Below are 20,180 nucleotides of genomic sequence, written 5' to 3'. Positions count from 1 at the left end.
CCTGGAGGAAACCAGCACCTAAATGGAGAGAACACTGCCTTCATTCAGTATGCACAGAATATGAATATGCAAATAGTCAGCTCTGCCTATCTACAATCTCCACCTGCCTCTCCAACATTAGGCTACAGCTCAAACGCTCTACACAAATTGATAGGATTGGTTAAAATACTAAGCCATGGCATGATTGCTGATTGTCTTCTACTGTATAAAAAAATCTGGTTTGGTTCCTCCATCTTATAAAAACAATCCAAACTCTAGTGGAATAATCAGGACAGCAGACAAGACCATCAGATGGAATCTGCCACCTCTGCTTTTTTATTTGCTGGTTGGGCAGCTGTGGCCTAAATGTTAATGGATTGAACTTGGTACTTGAAAGTACTGGAAGGTCCAACAGGAACATATATGAAAGTGGCCTTGAGCAAGACATCTAACACCCAAACGCTCCCTGAGCACAGAGGATGGCTACCAGCTGATCTGTGTGTGTGTGTGTGTGTTCACTGCCACTTAAATGTTTACGGAGAAGGTTGTCGACCAATAACGGTAGCTCTACAGTCAGACCGTCCAATCAGAAGATTTTAGGCTACTTCACCACGCCCCCTTCTCACTCAAGTGAACCAAACGGAGTAGGGGAGGGCGAGACTAGTTTGTGAACGAAACGCTTCTCGAAATTCCATGTAAACTCTAGGAAAACAAAATCCCGAACGTTTGTGAAATTCCGCCTGGACATTTTTTTAAGTCTAAAAAAGAGGACATGTCCGGGTAAAAGAGAACGTCTGCTCATCCTAACATAAACCTAAAACCTCCTTACAGTATTGTAGTTCATATGTAAGAATGCTTATTTGCACAACTGTAGGGTACTGGGGTTGTGGGTTAAAGACCCACTCTGGGTGATTGTCTGTGAGGAGCTTGGTGTGCTGTCCATGTGGTTTTCACACAGTCCAAAAACATGTTAGTAGGTGGTTTGGTACCCAAACATGTCCACAGGGGTGAGTGAATATTTAAGTTTGTATCACCCTGCGAAGGACTGGCACCCCCCTCCCACGGTGTTCCCACCCTGTGCGCAGTGATTCTGGGTAGGCTCCAGACCCACACCAACCCTCAACTGGTTAAGACCGTACAGACAATAAATGAATGATTTATATCATATGTATAGTACGTGTCCTCAGACTTCAGTTATACGACTCAGGATCCTTTCACATAGCTCTTTCTCATTCATTATTATTCATTCATTCATTCATTATCTGTAACTACTTATCCAATTCAAGGTCGCGGTGGGTCCAGAGCCCACCTGGAATCATTGGGCGCAAGGCGGGAATACACCCTGGAGGGGGCGCCAGTCCTTCACAGGGCAACACAGACACACACACATTCACTCACACCTACGGACACTTTTGAGTTGCCAATCCACCTACTAACGTGTGTTTTTGGACTGTGGGAGGAAACCGGAGCACCTGGAGGAAACCCACGCGGACACGGGGAGAACACACCAACTCCTCACAGACAGTCACCCGAAGCGGGAATCGAACCCACAACCTCCAGGTCCCTGAAGCTGTGTGACTGTGACACTACCTGCTGCGCCGCTTCATTATTATTGTGCATTAAAATCCAATTGAATTTTATAAAAAAATATATTTTTGTTACTTTTATACTTTATAGACGTCTGCGTGCTTTTATTCTGTCTAAAATTTTACATGTCATAAATGTGTGCACTCACCAAGGCAAATTCCTTTTATGTGCAACAAACCTGGCGAACTAAAGAGATTCTTTATTGTAATTCTTCTAATTCTGATAAACAAAACATAGATTTGTTAAAAATGTTAAACAAGATGTTCACGGGTGTTATATGGTTCTCTACGGTTTCATCATTTCACATCAAATAATCCCTAGTTAAATAATCTCTAGAATTATGCAGAAATTTGGTAAATTCGGTTAAATCGCCCTTTAAGAAGTGCTCTGCTCTGCCCTCTAACGGTGAGGAGAAGAGGTAGTGAGGTATAGGCTCAGGGTGATGACGATATCTACGGAGCGACGTGTAGAGCAGCGTGGAGTGGTTGAGCCACGAGGGTAGGCTCTTTAACTGAAAATAAAAATGGTAAAAACTGGGAAATTGCGATCCGGAGCTGCGCAGAAACTGAAGCGCTGGAAGAAAGGGCATAGCAGCGACTCGAACCCTGAGACAAGTCGCCATAGACAAGCCGCGAAGAGCCGCTTCTTCAGCCGCCCCTCAGGTAAAGAAGACTGGGAACTGTTTACTGTCTGTACTCTCTCTGCTGGGGCGCTCACAAACAAGGAACACGCTCAGATTAAACTCATTCTTTAGCTACTCGTGCTTAGTTCTACACCAGATATCAATGAAGGCCGACAGTTGCTACTGATTAACTTCACTAAGATATTTTCCACTTTAGAGCAGTAGTGTGGCCTGTACTGATCATACACTGATTTGCCCTAAAATTATGACCGCCTCCTTGTTTCGACACTCACTGTCCATTTTCTCAGCTCCATTGACCATTTTTCTGCATTTACAGACTGTAGTCCATCTGTTGTTTTAGATACTTGTTTGCCTCTTTTCAACCTGTTCTTCAATGGTCATGACCCCCACAGTTTTGCTGACGTCGTGGTGTTGGACTGTGTTCTGCTGGTACGAGTGGATCAGACACAATAGTGCTGCTAGAGTTTTTAAACACAGTCCACGCACTGTACTTTGTTAGACACACCTGCCTAATTGGTCTACCCTGTAGATGTAAAGTCAGAGACAGTAGCTCCTCGGTTTCAGTAAAGTTTGTGTTGGTTGTCACCTAGTCCTTTCTCAGTGGACACAGGATCCTGTTGGCTGGATATTTCAGGTTGCTGGACTATTCTCAGTCCAGCAATGACACTGATGTGTTTAAAACTTCACCAGCACTGTTGTCCCAGCACAACACAACACTACTACACCACCACCAGGTCAGTGTCCCTTCATCACACTGGCTCTGTTGTGATCATATCTAGCGGATAGAAACTACTTTATTGCTATTGGTAACTATATAAATCAAAATGAACATCATTGACCTGCAGTGTTCCACAAGGATCAATTATTGGACTTTTACTGTTTTACCTTTACATGTTACCACTTGGATAAATCCTAAAAAATAATAAAATAGCGTATCATAGTTATGCATATGACACTCAGATTTATTTAGCTCTGTCACCAGGTGACTATAGTCCCATAGACACTCTCTGCAACTGCCTAAATCAGAAAATAACTGGATGAGGGATAGTTTCCTTCAACTAAACAAAGATAAGACAGAGGTGATTGTGTTTGGTTGTAAGGAGCAAAGACTTGAGATCACTATTCAGTTTAACAGCAGAGCTCTAAAGCCTAAAGGCCAGGTCAGAAATCTTGGCATAATTCTGGACTCATCTCAACTTTAATGGCCAAATATAGGCAATAACACAATCAGTGTTTTATCACCTCAGGAACATATCAAAATTCAAAGGGTATGTGTCACAACCAGACTTGGAAAAACTCATTCATGCATTCATCTCTAGCAGGCTAGACTACTGCAATGGTCTCCTTACTGGACATCCCAAGTCCAGTTAGGCAGCTGCAGCTTATTCAAAATGCAGCAGCTAGAACTCTTTAGAACCAAGAGAACCGAGCATATCACTCCTGTCCTCAGGTCATTGCACTGGGTCCCAATTAAACACAGGATTGGTCAGCTAGTGGTGCCCCAGGTCAGAACCACCCATGGGAAGGCAGCTTTCAGTCACTATGCTGCCTGCACCTGGAACAGACTCCCGGAAGACATCAGATTTGCCCCAAATATTACTATCTTCAAATCTAGACTAAAGTATATCTATAAATCTAGAAAGACCTTCCCGTTCTCCTTTGAGTAGCACTGCACTTAGATTGAATTAAAAATGTAGATCTATTTATTTTATTTCTAGTACTATTTTAATAACTGTCCATTTTATTACTGTTTTATTGTCTTATATTTTAAGTTGTTTTAATTTTTACTGAATAGCTTTTTAATCATTTTTATGTGTATTATATATTGTTTTAATTCTATTTTAATACTTTTTAAAAAATTTTTATTTTCTTTTACTTTTTAAATTCTACTGTAATTTTTCTGTATCGCTTTGTAAAGCACTTTGAATTGCCGTTGTGTACGAAAGGTGCTCTATAAATAAACTTGCCTTGCCTTGGTGGTATTTGGGTGTTCTCATTTGAAGAACAGGTTGAAAGGGGGCTAACAATGGGTGCAGAGCAACAGATGGACTACAGTCTATCATTATAGAACTACAAAACCTTCCTGTATGGTAGCTAGAGCTGAAGGAATGGACAGTGAGTGTAGATACATGGTGGCCATATTGTTTTGGCTGATGAGTGTATATTTGCACTGACCCTTGACTGTCTAGCTCCTCTTTCAGTTAGCAGGCATTTGTCAGTAGACAGGGCTCTGTTGTGGTTAAAGAGCTTAAAACCTAATGTTGAACCTGTTCGCTGAAACAAATGAGTAAAATGTCAGGCATAAAAGAATGAGTCTGATTTGTATTACAGAGAAAAGTGATCTCACGATTAATGCCCTGAAACTTCATAATGAGCTCCAGGAGGGTACTCTGGAGAAGGGTAGAAGCAGTGATGGAGCAGGGGATGCCATGGAGGAGGCAGCCCTTTCAGAGAGGACCTCTGGGACATTTCTCAGTGGAGTGTCAGACTGTTCTAACCTTTCCTTTAGAAAAGTCCAGCGGTATTGGGAGTCCAACTCTGCTGCACACAAAGAGGTATGTCCAGTATTTCTGGTAAAATGTCTTTATGATATTCCATATGATTGTCTTTATGATATTCCATTATCACAGCAAACCACAGGGCCTACTTAAAATACAAGTCGATTATATGTTGGTCTTTAGATCTGTGCTGTATTAGCAGCTGTAACAGAAGTGATTCGCTCTCAAGGGGGGAAGGAAACTGAGACAGAATACTTTGCAGCTTTGGTGAGTGGCTCTCAATTTCAGTCGATTATTCCCCTTTAAATGGTATATTTTCCTTTTTGTTTCAGATTGGGTAGCTCTGGTTATTTAAGTGTTTTAAACAGAAAAGTGATGAATTGTTTGACATTACAAGTTGTATTGGATGCTGCCAGGTGTGTTAATTGCCCTTAATATCTCCTTGTGACAGATGACAACCCTTGAAGCAGTAGAGAGCAGTGAATCTTTGGCTGCTGTTTCCTATTTACTGAATTTGGTGATGAAAAGGTGGGTCATCCTGACATTGTAAAATTATTATTGGAAGATATGTTTGTATACAACACTGTGTTACTGACCCGATTCCACTGTTGTAGCTCTTAAACGCTTTTATATTTACTCCAGTGCGCCAGTGTTACTTTTTAGGTTTTGGCCATTTATAATGTGGAAACTGGATTCTGTAATGAGTCCCTCTATGTTCATTGTCTTTACTTGAGTCAGAAATGTATAACAAATTATCATCTGGAGAAATTGATCACATATGATGCTCCCTATTAAATGCATGAGTATTAAAATTGCTATTCATATGAAGTTGTGTTGGAATTTTTTAATGCCAGACTGAATCCATAATGAACAATCTCTAGCACTTTTTGTTTTATTGATATAAAATTTAACTTCTATTTTGCTCTTTAGGGTACCTGCTCCGGTTCTTATAAAGAAGTTTTCAGACACAGCAAAAGCCTTTATGGATGTCTTGTCAAAACAAGCCAGCGTGGACTCTGTGTCCTCTATTCGATGGGTAAGTACAGTACTGTTACTCTTACTGCTACATACCCATTTTTATTCCATGTTTCCCAGATTATTGTAAACTAGAATTTTTGTTTTTTAAATCAGTTTCCACAACTCCCAACAAATATCCCAACACTTCAAACAAATATTGGCTTTTTGAAATTAACTGCATACATGAAATGTATGATGTGTGTTATATTGACATTATTTGCATCAGTGAGAGCGCCATAATTTTCATGACATGCAAAATATGTGAATATGTATATCTAATTATAATGAAGTCAAGGGGCATTGACTTGTCACCAAGATGGTGGACACATAATATACCCTAACATTGTATATTTGAATAATGCTTAACTCTCGTCCTATGGGGTATACAATGTTGGATGAGCCTATTTCTGGGGACTGGAAGGATCCATGGTTATCCTGGGGAAGTGGGTAATCACCTGAAACAAACCTGTAGGAAAGGGAGAGCGTAATTAAAGTTGGCCAACTGAAAATACTGTTATATTTAAAGGAATAATAGCCATGTGAATATGTTTAAGGGAGTAAATACAACAAAATGGAAGGCTCCTGTGTTTGTACCTAAAGCAATGACCAGAGAGGTGAGTCCTTTTTTATATTGTATTTGTTTTCTAAATTTTCTGTATAATTTTTGTCAATATCATGTCCCCTTTTGTAATAAAAATAAACTACATTCACAACAGATATCTACTGGTGACCATTTTTGTTGTCATCTGTGGTGAACTCACCTTTCAGATCTGCTCTGATCACACTGCTCCTTCACAATAATATGGAGCACACCTTAACACTTTTTGCATGTCACAAAATTAGGGTCATCTCACTGATGCAAATATGTCAAGCTTAGGGAAATAACTGTTCTCAGTTGGCTACAGACAATAATATTTATAATCTGTGGTGTAAGCAGACATCAGCTGTGGTTCTGCTTTTTAGCTGAATTATGTCCTGACATTCACTAATGTGTCTCTGATTAGATCTTGGCATGCCTGGCTACGTTGTTGAGAAAGCAGGATCTCTCAGTGTGGAGTTACCCATCAACGATGCAGGTCTACCATGGCCTGCTCTGCTTTACTGTGCACTCTAAACCAAAGGTCAGCAGCTACATGCTCTATTCTTTAAATGCCTTTTAAATCCTCAAAATGAATGAATTTTATTAAAGAATAGTTTTTGTAAATGGCAGCTAAATTCACAAAGCTTTTAAACTTTATTTATGTTGTGTTCAAATTAATTTATTTAAACTGCCTACAATCCAAAAGCCTTATTCTTTATTTCAAGTTGTAACTTGAATGAAAAAAATGATTGACTAGCTGCTGTAGTGTATGTATTTGTGGATTGATTTTATTTCTGATGTATTGCATGTTCCAGGTGCGTAAAGCAGCCCATCAGGGTGTGTGTGCTGTTCTTCGTGGCAGTGATTTCATGTTCTCAGAGAATGCCCCCAGCCACCACCCTGCTGCAGTCACCACAGCCAAGTACTGTATCAAAGAAATCGAGCAAGCAGGAGGTAGGGTTATGTGTGCATGAATGAATATTCTTGTCATTTAGATCTACTGCATTTAGCAGACATTCTTCTTGTAATTGACTCTCAATTTAATAGTTTTACAGAGGTAGATGAATGTTATTAGTCTTTCAATAGGACTGTGCTGAAAGTAAAATTAAATTGGGTGAAGTTTTATTTTATCTTTTCATTTTTCCTCAAACTCTTCTGCTTAGGTAACAAAGAAGACACAACCACACTACATGTGCTGGGGCTTCTGAAGGAGCTTATTTCTACATTTCCCCTCAGCTCTGTGAAGTCATGTTGTGAGACTCTTCTTCGAGTGATGACTCTGAGCCATGTGGTAAGGAACTATAGTCTTATACGATAAACAATAAGAATATGTTTAATACTGAAATTAAACTCCTTCCTTTGTTGGCCAAAGCTAGTGACAGCGGGAGCAATGCAGGCTTTCCATAAACTCTTCAGTGGCAAACCCAGCGCCTCCACCATGTCTGCAGAGCTCAATGCGCAGATTATCACGGTAAATGACATTCATAACATTCATTCATAATGCACTCTTTTTTTTTTTTTTTTTTTTTTTTCTTCTCTCTCTCTCTCTCCATATACACATTCTATAATTCATTCAGCCATTTCTGATTCATGTGTAGTTTAGAATCATGTATCATTTTGTAACTATGCTCTGAGCATGTAATGTAGAAGCACAGAATGTTAGTTAACAGCAGCTGATTTGCAACTGATCTTAACTGTAATGGAAGTACAGTGAAACCTTGACTTACGAGTGAACTTGTGAAACTACTTAGGAATTTTCAGAGATATGAGCCGTTGCTCTGTCAATTTTTTATTACAGTTATATTAATGTTTTTCTTTAGGACATTTCTTATCATGTTAAATTATTTATACCCAAAAAAACAAAGTTATATCACCAACTAAGCTGAAAAAACATTTAAGGATGCAGTAAATGTTTCAAAGCCAGTTTATTAGGGCTGTTGAGGCTTAATACCACTCTAACATAGATTTCCTCTTTTCTAGGCTTTGTATGACTATATGCCTAGTGAAAATGATTTGCAGCCACTACTGGCTTGGCTTGCAGTCATGGAGAAGGCGCATGTCCACCTGTCCAGGTGAGTGCTATTAGTTGTTTTGTGTTTATGGGTTTGTCAGCTGTCCTTAACAAAAAGTGAATAAGTGAGTGATTATATTTGTTATTTAGCTTACAGAGCTCGCTGAGTCTAGGCCATCTCCCCCGCCTTTTTTCTACAGCCATGTCCTGCCTCCTGTCTCCACACACACAGGTGGTTTCTGCTGCCACACAGACCCTAAAGGTGAACATGCTGCTCTTGTAACGCTGCACACGTTTTTCATTTGATTGTTGTATTTCTACATTTTAAGCAGATCTAAATTGTGTAATGTTTTATCTTTATTGTGAATGGTTTAGTTTTCCTGATGTTAAAGGACAACTAATGAGACTGTACTGAGATACACTTAATTTCATTTTGACAAGGATTGTCACCAGGCACACAAACATAAAAGTGAAGCATTCCTTTCATTTTGTTGTTTGATTTTATGGCTGTTATTGAGATTAGAATTATTCTTTTATAGATGCTTATCAATGAATGCGTGGCACCACATATGGCAGAAATTGGGCAAATCTTACCCAGCACATCTACAGGGAATGGACATTACGTTTGTAAAATGTTTCGGTGAGTTTCTAGTCAGTGTCGTGAGTTTATCCCACATTTTGTTGACCAATGTAGTTTTTCTATACATAAATATTTCTTCACTTTGTGTGTCTTACTTTCTCCTCTCTGTCTCTGGTAGTGCTGTGGAAGAGGGTTTATCATACCGTTTTCACGCGTCTTGGCCATTTGTCCTGCAGATTCTTGGCTGCTTCTACAGAGCTGCAGGGAAAAATGCCCACCCTGTAATGATCAAGGTAGGACCTTTATCTATGCACATGCAAAACAAATGTTGCACATAAGGCTTCTTGCTACAGAAATTGATGGATGGTGCAAAGTATTGATTGCTTGCATTGGAATGTAACTGCATGTGTTTTGCAGCTTTAAGGAGGTGGTCAAAGTCTCCACTGATACAGTGTTAAGACGTTCTCAAAAATTATCTGTTCAGCTAATTCTCTGATAAGCTATTGCTGCTGAACTGAATACAGACACTGATGGTGTATTTGGACATGCTCTCTCTTCAGAGCCTACAGTCTCTATGTGACCTCCGAGCCACCCCACGTTTCCCCTACGGTGGGGAGTTGGATTTGGCTGTTGGAAGGGCAGTGGAAAGCATGGGTCCACAGGTGGTCTTGAATGCTGTCCCCCTGCTCATCACTGGCACAGAGTGAGTCATCACACCAAAGTTACACTTGTAATGTTGGCTTGGCCTCTAAATTACTAGAAAACACTATTAGAACAGTACAGTATTTATCCATGGTATTTCACGAAATATTCAGTACATGTAGGCTGAAGTTGTGACATATACATAAACTATATGGAATCCTAAAAACCTAGATAAATGTCATATATTTAGTTCAAGATATTAATAGGTAGCAAAAGTATGCCCCACCCCCCTCTGCCCCTGTAGATTCTCCCATTCTGGAGAATCACAAACCATTGCCACACATCTGGGTGATGAAAAAAGCAACTTTGTTGATGCTAGGGAGAACATAGACGTAAAAGACTGGTGTGTTCTATTTTCTTGAGTGTTTATTGTATTTTAATATTAGTGTGTGTGGGGTGCTAATTGTGATGTTTATGTATTTTCAGTGATGACCTGGAGTTTCCACGCAGCTGGCTCATACCTGTAATCAGGGATCATGTGAAGAATACTCAACTAGCATACTTTGCATCTTACTTCCTTCCACTGGCATCCACTCTAAAACAGAAAGGTTAGTGACCCTCAGTGAAAACGCATATCAAAAGCTTCCATTAGATGGCCATTTACAGTGGGTTGATATTGTATATTAAGAATGCTTATAGCTGTCTCTTATACTTTCTTTCAGCTGATGAATTGGAGCAGGCAGGACAGAAACTGGTGGCAAAAGTATATCAGACATTACAGCTGCAGGTAACACATACAAAGTTTTCCTTGTTGAGATGTCGTTATTAAAATTAAGATGTATTTATAGATGACTTATTCATGGAAAATAATGTGATCATTATTTATATATGTCATCATTTTAAAAATGTTTAATGTTTCTTTTGACTTAGATCTGGACCATGCTTCCTGGGTTCTGCACCAAGCCTTCTGACCTTGTCAGTTCTTTTAAGGGCATTGCCCGAACTTTGGGCATGGCCATTAGTGAGCGCCCTGACCTCCGAATGTGCATCTACCAATCTCTGCGCACACTTATTTACAAGAGCTGTGAAACAGGTCAGCAGCTATTTGTCACCCCAAAAGCTCAGTGTTTTAAACCAGTTCTCAGTTGTAATGTACATCAGTTTTATTAAATATATATGGGTACTGAGTTGTGGCTGTAAAGGTTTAGCTAGTCATATCATCAATTAATATCTTTTATAGAGCACTGTTTACAACTGATGTCTCAAAGCAGCTTTACAGGATTGGTGTCAATAACAGATAATGTGTAGCTAGAGTGGATGTTTTCTATGTATAAACAACACAGTAATTTACTGGCCTAATTAGTACAATTACTAAGTAACAAATTAGACCTGTAACTGTAAAAATAAATCTGTTGCTTTGTTCAGAATGGAGAGAATTTTGCAAGGCTTTCAAAAATTTCTGTTAATGTTAGCAATGGTTTAAAGTTCTTACCTACATTTAGTATATAGTCACTTCTATGTGTGATTAACAGGCCAGTGCATCAGATTACACACCATTATTAAACATTAAAACAGACATTTATATTTGAATGTGCAGCACCAGTTGGCTTTTAGAAATATTAATATATGATTTTTGTTGTATTAATAACACTCGCACTAACAAATATCATTCTTAAGTGGTGGTTACAAACTGTTCTGTATGTGGTGCTGTTATTATATATATATTTTTTTTTTTCTTCTTTTTAATTGACAGAGGAGGAAAAGACTGAAATTGGGCGATTTGCTAAGAACTTCCTGCCCATTCTGTTTAACATGCACACCCAGCAGCCCACACATGAGGAGAATGACCCATCCAGGATGTCTGTAATTGACACAATCAAAGCCTATCTGAGCGTCACTGACCAGAATGTAAGCAGTTTCTTTTCATTTTCTACCTCTTCCCTTGAATTTGTGTATGTTTGAAATATATTCAGTTTGTCCTTGAGTATGAGATGTTATAGCAGTTATGTAAAGATTAGGACAAATAGTAATTTTGTCTCCCCTGACACAATTTTGAATTACAAAATGTGTTTTTTCACATTCCAGATGGTGAGCTCGTTTCTACACAAAGCTTTGGAGAGACTCAGCAGCCCAGACACCACAGAGTTTACACGGTAACTACATCCTCACATAAGGACTCCTTTGCATTGCTTTACAAATGCTAGGCAAACTTTCAATACTTTTACCTGTATTTATCCTGCGTTTTGTGTGGTTTACCCTTTTAAGTTATATTCATTTTCACATTTATTTTTCTTTTGTGTCAGAAAGTCTTTTGTTGTGTCGCATACATGTGCGCATATAGATGCAGAACTGCTGTAAAATATTATTGGTGATTAACTTGTTTAGCAGTCTGCAAAACCAAGACAAGAATTTCATTCAGAGTTCAGAATGTTCTTTCATACAACATAAAAAGAAAAAGAAATCATAAATTCAATCTGTTGTTTTTATGGGTTTGGATGAATCAGCCCTCCCCCTGGTCATGTTTAGACAGATAAATCATTTCTAATTATAAAGGGATATTTTGTCATAAGCGATATTTAGTTTTTTTTTTTTTAAGTTTCCTGTACATAATTGTTTGACATCTGAAGATGTAAATAACTAAGCAAAGTGGATTATTCAATCCTTTTAACTGTGTCATTCCCATTTTTTACAGACATACTGTGATGGATTTGGTGGTGACAATGGCTACATTTGTAGATGAAGCAACAATGACACAAACATATGAAATGATCAAACCTTACTTGGCGGTAAGGGCCTTGGAATTACAGTTTTCATATTTTCTCTTTATGAATGCTGGAGCTCATATTTTTGTGTCTGTATCTGTCCACCCAGAGTAAGGACTCTGGTATTCAGAAGAAGGCATACAGAGTTCTGGAGGAGATGTGTGGTGGAGAGAGAGAAACCTGTAGGAATTTTGTCTTGGCCAATCTAGACCAGCTCAAAAAGACCTTGCTGGGCAGTCTGAAGAGTGCCTCCTCACCTGCCAAAAGAGTAAGAGCCCCAAGAGAACATCACAGTCTGAGAAGTACAGACATTTCCATTGCCCTGTTTCATTTACTTCTGTCTTTCTACAGCCGAGACTCAAGTGCCTTATTCACATAGTGAAGCAGCTGAATGAAGAGCACAAGGCCTTCATCACTGCCCTGCTCCCTGAGGTATCTCAAGCATACACAGCAGGTTTCAACCAATTCAGTTGTTTGTTTTGAGTTGTTAATAACACTTTCTCTTGTGTTAGGTCATTATCTGCACTAAGGAAGTATCTATTGGGGCCCGCAAAAATGCCTACTCCCTCCTGGTGGAGATTGGCAATGCTTTCATCCGCTTCTCTGATAACCCAAAAGGTGAATATACTGACTTATTGATTACAAATTGATACAGACTGTCCCTTAGTAGCTTGAACCAAATTGTTTAAAGGTGATCACATCTCTACACTTTAATTCATCATAGTGGTATTTTTAAGTGTTACATCATTCAACATTATGCCTTTAGTGATATGTTACTTTGCTCACACAAGTAAATGTAATTGTCAGATATTTAAATAGTGTTTGAAACAAGATTTTGCTGTATTTCACTATTAACTGTTCAACTTCGGTTCATGTACAAGTGCAAAATGTATTGTGCCTGTAAATCACTGTATGAATTTACCTCTTTTCAGCTCTAGTTTACATTCACAAATCATTTCTTGTTTGCTCTTAAATACCGTTTAAAACGTATGTTTAATGGGTCCATTAATTCAATGTGGAACTATCACTCATTTCCAAGGATAGCTTTAGTTTAGTTTTCCCTCCTTGTATCATGCATAGTTAGGTGATGGGTTTTTTTGGAAGGGACTGCATATTGTATATTACTTTCTGCATCTGATGGGGGGAACAATGTCTAAACAATTTGAAAAATTAGATACATTTTCTATCTATATTTGCTCCGCTGTGCTGAAATTTGTACTGTTTCCTTGTGTCTTTCAGATGCTTTGAATGAGTTCCTGGGTCAGGTGTATATTGGACTCACAGGATCAGTTACAATGATTACCTGCACAGTGCTTGCCCTCACCAGAATTGTGTATCAGTACAAAGGTAAGAACAGTCATTATTTATTATAAATGTATTTTTATTCAGCAGAGCATTTGGTTAATTCATTTATTTATTTTTATTTCCAACATTGTTTGTAGTAAAGGGTTGAAGGAGTAATGAGTGGCTGGTTTAAATGTGAATTTGTTGTCATTCAGACACCATAGATGTGTCATCACTGGAGCAGCTGCTGCACAATGTGTGCCTCCTGCTGTCCTGCAGAACACGAGAGATTGTCAAGGCCACTCTGGCCTTTGTTAAAGTCATCCTCTTTGCCCTGGATGTGAAGGTTCTGGCCAGCCATGTGACTGTAATTGTAAGTTCAGAACTCTCAATTCTAATCTGCTAGTTCTATTTGTATTGTCTATCTTTTTGCTGTTTTTATCAATTACAGTGATTCCTTTTTTTGTGTTTCCCATTTAGATTGAGAGCATTGGCAATATGAAAGAAGATATGAGAAGACACTGCAGAAACAAGCTAAAGAGCATATTCACCAAATTAATTCGCAAGTTTGGGTATGTGTTTAGTTATTTCAAGTACTCAAATATGCTTTAGTATCATTAACAATATGTATCTTGCAGGATGGTTGTTTCTTTAAGTGCCTCTATTTTTTTTTTCCCCTCTCCAGATTTGAGCTGGTGAAAAGCTTTTTACCTGCAGAGCATCACAAGGTTCTGGCAAACATCCGTAAAGTAGAGGCCAGAACAAAGAGACGCAAGCTTCTGAGTAAAGATGAAGAGGAGTCAGACAGTGATGTGGATGCACCTAAAGCTAAAACGGACAGGTATTCTTACCACACTTCTGTGTTTGTCTTGATAAACACTGCTTTACTTGGCGTCCAAATACAGTCACAAGAATGGAAATATACTACCCAACACGGTTGATTTGGTGTAAAGCAGCTGCTGATATTTTACATTATTATATATGATGTATTAGCATTAAAATGACATCAATATTTCTTATCCAACTTCGTTGTTAACTTGGTAACAGTGTTGCAGCAGTGGTGTAAAGATTAGAGATTTGAGAACATTTAAAATTTACCTCGTCACTGTATCTTTTTCTATCAGTCTTGAGGACATTCTGGCCGAGACAGACTCTGATTCAGAGGATGAGACGCCTAAAAAAAGCCAGAAGAAACCAGTTAAACAAAAGGCGAAGGCCTGGTTGAAGGAGGGTATGTCTGATGATCCACTCAACTTCCTTGACCCCAAAGCATCCCAGAGAGTGCTAGGTAAGACATCCTGCTGGCCATATGTGATTAAAGGTCATTTCATTTATTTCAGATATCAAGAGTTCTGTAAGAGTGGAAATACTTTTTAGAACGTCTGATGTTCTCTGTTTAAACCGAAAAATCCTACTCTCATTCTGTGGTCTTTATTTCAAATGTCACCTTGTTTTTGTGCAGCCACCAACCCTGACTTGAAGAAGACTGCCAAGGTTGAGCATGGGTTTAAAGTGTCATCAGATGGACGTTTAATCATTAAGGAAGATGATGACGACGACAATGACAGAGCTAAAGGTAAGTTGTTTCAGAGCTTGATCTGGGAGGTCTGTGAACCGGGGGGAATTGAAAGCTGTGGCTTGACCATGTGCACTTCATTTTTCAGATGACGACAAAGAAATTGATGACATTCTGAAAGAGGCTGGAGTCAAAATGGTGAGTACTGTAAGCAATGCAGTACTCACTTTTTTTTTTACTTTATTTAGTACTTTTTTTTTATTTTATTTTTATTTTTTTTAACTGGTAAAAAGAATGCTGCTTATCTCTTAACCTTTCATGTCCTATCTGTCTTTGAGCAGAAAAGGACACAGAAGAGGAAAAAAGAACAGGATATGGATGATGATGATATGGAAATTGAACCACAGATGAAATACAAAGGTATAGATTTCTATTTCTATATGAGCAGGTCATTGTAACAGTACATTTTTAAAAATCTGTTCTTTCTGTATTATTAACTACTGGTTTATGTTGACTCAGCTGGTGGTATTGGGATCCATAGACCTGTGGGCAGAAAAGAGGAATCTGGGTCTGATTACAAAGCAAAGGTAAGAAAAAAAAAGTTTATTTTGTGTTATAAATACTTTTATTTTTATAATAGTGATCTGTAAGGTGCCAACCATGAAATGTATGCTTTCATGTTGTAATTACAGAAAGGAAAAGGAGACATTAAGAAGAAGGGGAAATGTGACCCATATGCCTACATCCCTCTTAAGAAAGCTAATCTTAACCGCAGGTAACAGACGTTTGTTTTGTATTAGACATGCTTTACCAGTATTTTGGGATGTGTCTTAAAAAAGCTTACCCTTGTGTTTTTAGGAAAAAGGCTAAATTGCAGGGCCAGTTTAAGGGCATGGTGAGAGGAGCAAAGAAAGGAGCCATGATGGGCAAGAAAATGCAGAAAATGAAGAGAAAATCTTGAGGAAAAATATATGCACACAAATGCACATGAACAATTTTTACAGATTGCAGTGGAGCAACAGTTTTCTTATTCATATTAATTTGTACACTTGATGTGGAAAGAAATCTATCATATTAAGGAAATTACTGACACTAGGTAAAGTGTCGGCCTCGTCAATGTTTGCCAAGTCCTTGTCCTGGTCGTCTGCCACCCTGGAGACTTCAGGTCCAACATATCTAAGGCCCTAATATCACAGTGTCCCCGAATGCCTTCATCATCTAGGTCATGTGTAAAGGTTGGGAGTAAACTCTTCAGGTTTTTAGAATGACCAGGTTCAGAATTAGATTTCCCTGCTGCTACGTGATGCAAGTTTCCAGTCCAGCAAAACTATTTTTCCCCCACTTTTCCCAAAGGAGTACTACTGGAAAGTAGATTAAACAGGATTGTTTTTTGTTATAAAAATATTTATTTGTGTGGCATATGTGGCATGAAATAAACATTGACAAAATGTTTCACTTATATCTTTGACTTGTTTTAAGCTCTACTGAGCAACATATATAATGTTTTTACAAGTCTGCATCCGGACATCTATCTAAACCCTACAAACTCGTCTCTGTTTATCAAAATTACATATTAGAAAAAAAACATGTATTTTGGTAGGATTCATATTTTGGTCTAAACACCACAATGATCAAGCACTTGAACATTCTCACCCTGTCAAATCAGCCATGCTCAGAGCAGCAGGTTTCAGCACCTATTTATTTAAATGCTAATGTTCCACAGTGGACCCCAACATGAGTGCATAGGGATGAACAGAGTGTGAGTACAGGTTCTGGTTTTTGGCAGTTTTTGCTAAGTTGTCTCACCCAGTAATATTCTCCACTCTCCTTATGTGGTTAATCCCATTTTGGTACTCTCATATAAACTTGGGTCAAGGACTGTATTTGGAGGTATTTAGATCAGGGGAAGAATGATTCTGTAGGCAGTGGATCAAAATAAGAAGGGCACATTTTATACCATGATTTCAGAGTTGGTGCTTAAGAAGAAAAAAATGGCTTGGTGGTCTTGATGTGTGTATTTATGTCTGCTTTTAAAAGAGGCTTTGATGCAAGAACATCTTTGCATTTATTCAGTGACTGTGGATCAAAGAATATGAAATTAATGTGGGATTTGTAACTTGGGTTTAAAACTTAAGAAAGCCTGAGACATGCTGTTTGGAAATGCCCAACCATGACTTGACTGCTTATATTGTGTATGCTTCACCATCAGGTTTATAAAAAACACCATGTGAAGGATCTTTAAGTATCCCAATAATTCTTCACATTAAGAAACAGAAATTGCACTGACAACAAGTGACCTGGATGAATCCTATTCTGTACTAAACCTAATTTTGAACTAGGATGTCTCCATGGTGACCTGCTCTCTGCAACATAACCTGGTTCTTCATGAACTACTACTATATATGGGGAAATAAAAGAACACTAGGGTGTGCAGGTCATGTGTATTCTCCAGCTCTGCTTGGCTTAGCTGTGGTTCTGGTTTGGCACCAGTGTGCTGTGATTTAATAATGAGTCTGAGGTCACTGGTGGCTGCAGCTCAAAGACTGCAGCTGATCTCCAGAGAGTATGCATTCAGGATCTTCAGTAGACTGTATTAGAATTAATCGCTCCTTCTTTTGAAGATGTGGCCTGTGACTAACAAAGTCGGTGCAATACAAATGGTCCTTACTGAGTAATATGATCAGGACAGTCAAAAGGTTAGGGTACTATTTTAGGATAAAACTAATTTAGAAAGACTTCAATTACAATTGGTTTATTAATCGTTCTTAATTAGTTTGTATACTAATTAAAAGTATGATAATAATTATCATTTATAACACATATATAGAAAGAGCAAGAGAGACATATTGTTTGCCAAATAGTGAACCCACATCCATCTACACTGTTAAACCTCAGATCTTGCTGGATACTGACCATCAATCAGCATTAAGCCTGTCAGCTCCTGCCCATATTTGTTAAAAGTTTAACCATAAAGCCACCAGCTTTAATCAATTAATCACCAATAGAATGTCTTCTTAGAAATACCTTAACATATGAATTGACTACATTTACATTTCAGCTCTTGGCTTATTCTTTATCTTGTCATTTTCAGTAAGTTCTCTGAATCTTTCAGTATTAGACATAGGTCACTATTCCCTTTTCTCTCAGTGTTAAAATGATTATAGACTTTTAAAGTGTTTACAACCCAACTAATATCAGTATCATAGGTTAGTTTCTGAAGGCTTAATATAAAATCGTTTACAAAAATATGTGAAGTTAACAGGGAAGAACATTGTGGGGGATATTTGAAACACTGCCTGGACTGAACGATAATATCAAAGGCTTTATTTTTCTCAACATCGTCTGTTATTACCTGTGCTGCTCACATATCTATAGTGGGTTTCCTGGGGTAAATCATTATTTATTTGTACTCTTCCCCAATACGCAGGGTTCTTCAAGCCTAGCAGTGTAGATTTGTTTTGTGTATCTGTGCATTAAACGATCTCATTTAAGTTGTACAGTAACCAAATTCAACTCCCATGATGCACTGCTCAGTAGGTCTCCAGTAGGGGTCAGTATTTACTTGTAAAACTTGCTAGATACTAATAATGGCGTCCCTAATAATGGTGTTGTTCTTTGTTTATTTTGTTTATTTTACGGTATATAAATTTTTATATACCGTAATATTGTTTACAGTACGGTAATATATATATATATATATATATATATGTATGTGTATGTGTATGTATATGCATGTGTGTGTATGTGTGTATATATATATATATATATATATATATATGATTTTGAGTACTTTATTACCAAAATAGAAGCAACACTTCATAAATAACATGGTTAGTATTTCACGTATGGCCAAACATTTGTTTAACATCAATATTTCTTCAGACACAATGTGTTAATAGTTAGTTCACCTTTTGGAACAGCTCCACTCTAGATACTGGAAATTTTTAAGGAGTTGATGGCATTCAGCTGCAAGAAAATGAATACAAACAGGTACTGAGGCTGGGTGATTTAGTCCTGGATCACGAGAACCACATCAACTCACCTGAAAAGGACTGGAAGAGGCTCATGTAGTCCAGAGAATACTCCTCCACTGTTCCACAGCCCAGTGTTTGGGGATATTTTACCACTCTCTGCTGTAATTATAATGGTCTCTACAAAATGTTTCCACATGGTGTTCCACACACAGAAACAGTCAGGCTGAACGTGAAGGATTTTAACAGGTAAATGACTCCATGTATGTTCATGCCAAGTGTTAGAAAATATATACTAATGTAATATCAAGCATTGAGAGATTATCAGAAATGTTTTCAACAACAATTGTGTGTAAAGAGAATGTCCACTTTAATATGGGACTCATATGGACTGTTAGAACAGATAAGGCAAGGTTTGGGCCTGTTTGGTACATGGATGGGAGATTGCTCAGCAGTGTCATTGACATTCCCATACAGCTCCCAAGATCTCGTCTCACAATCCAAAAACTGACTGGGAAATTACCCACAGGTGTGACCAAGATGAGCGGTGATTGACTGGCACCCTGTCTAGGATACAATCCTGCTGCGATCCTACATTATAATTCTGTGTAGGCCCTGGACCCACAGCGACCTTGATCAGGATGAACGTGTTACAGAAAATGAATGAATATCTAACTCATTCAGCTGTATATACAATGGATCTGCAATTCTATTAAAATGTCCATTAAAGAACAATGTCACACAGAGCATCAAATGGACTGGAGTTGATACTTTACAGTAAAACCTAATGTGAAGGACAAATTAGGCCCAGTGTAAACAAAGAAAAGGAAGTGAGACATTTCTGAGGAAATCCAGTCTTCAAACAAAAAATAAACATTATTCCACAATGAACCTCATACAAACAGAAGATCCCTTTGATCTCACTTCTAACCCTTAATTATTCAGCCATGTAGGTGAGGAGCAGACAAAATCCCCAAATTATATTGCATTTCTGAAATAGCTGTGTGCATATGCAGGCAGTGTGTTTGCAGCTCTCCTCAGACAGTTCAGACTGCCCCACAGTTATGCAGAAAGCATGTGCAGAATGAGAAGAAGTGGGGTTCTGGGGAT

At 38.3% G+C, this 20,180-nt stretch overlaps 1 protein-coding gene across 1 annotated transcript; it reads left to right on the top strand.

The window, feature by feature from the left end:
• The first annotated feature begins 1,993 nt into the window (after nucleotides 1-1,993).
• rrp12 (ribosomal RNA processing 12 homolog) lies at nucleotides 1,994-16,537 on the top strand. Its single transcript, XM_066678847.1, has 34 exons — nucleotides 1,994-2,228; nucleotides 4,541-4,764; nucleotides 4,891-4,974; nucleotides 5,159-5,235; nucleotides 5,638-5,743; nucleotides 6,729-6,845; nucleotides 7,120-7,258; nucleotides 7,468-7,595; nucleotides 7,677-7,775; nucleotides 8,285-8,376; nucleotides 8,466-8,577; nucleotides 8,855-8,955; nucleotides 9,074-9,188; nucleotides 9,456-9,598; nucleotides 10,024-10,145; nucleotides 10,260-10,324; nucleotides 10,468-10,630; nucleotides 11,291-11,445; nucleotides 11,623-11,690; nucleotides 12,230-12,323; nucleotides 12,409-12,567; nucleotides 12,651-12,731; nucleotides 12,812-12,917; nucleotides 13,539-13,646; nucleotides 13,799-13,956; nucleotides 14,064-14,155; nucleotides 14,269-14,424; nucleotides 14,708-14,871; nucleotides 15,046-15,159; nucleotides 15,248-15,297; nucleotides 15,441-15,519; nucleotides 15,619-15,686; nucleotides 15,792-15,874; nucleotides 15,958-16,537. Exons 1-34 carry the CDS (start codon nucleotides 2,090-2,092, stop codon nucleotides 16,058-16,060), a joined length of 3,864 nt encoding a protein of 1,287 aa, XP_066534944.1. The 5' UTR covers nucleotides 1,994-2,089; the 3' UTR covers nucleotides 16,061-16,537.
• The last annotated feature ends 3,643 nt before the right edge of the window (nucleotides 16,538-20,180 follow it).

This window comes from Hoplias malabaricus, chromosome 8 (assembly GCF_029633855.1).
Source record: "Hoplias malabaricus isolate fHopMal1 chromosome 8, fHopMal1.hap1, whole genome shotgun sequence".
In the NCBI taxonomy this organism is placed as follows: domain Eukaryota; kingdom Metazoa; phylum Chordata; class Actinopteri; order Characiformes; family Erythrinidae; genus Hoplias; species Hoplias malabaricus.
Note: the sequence above shows the minus strand (reverse complement) of the source record. Positions and strands in the feature narration are given on the sequence as shown.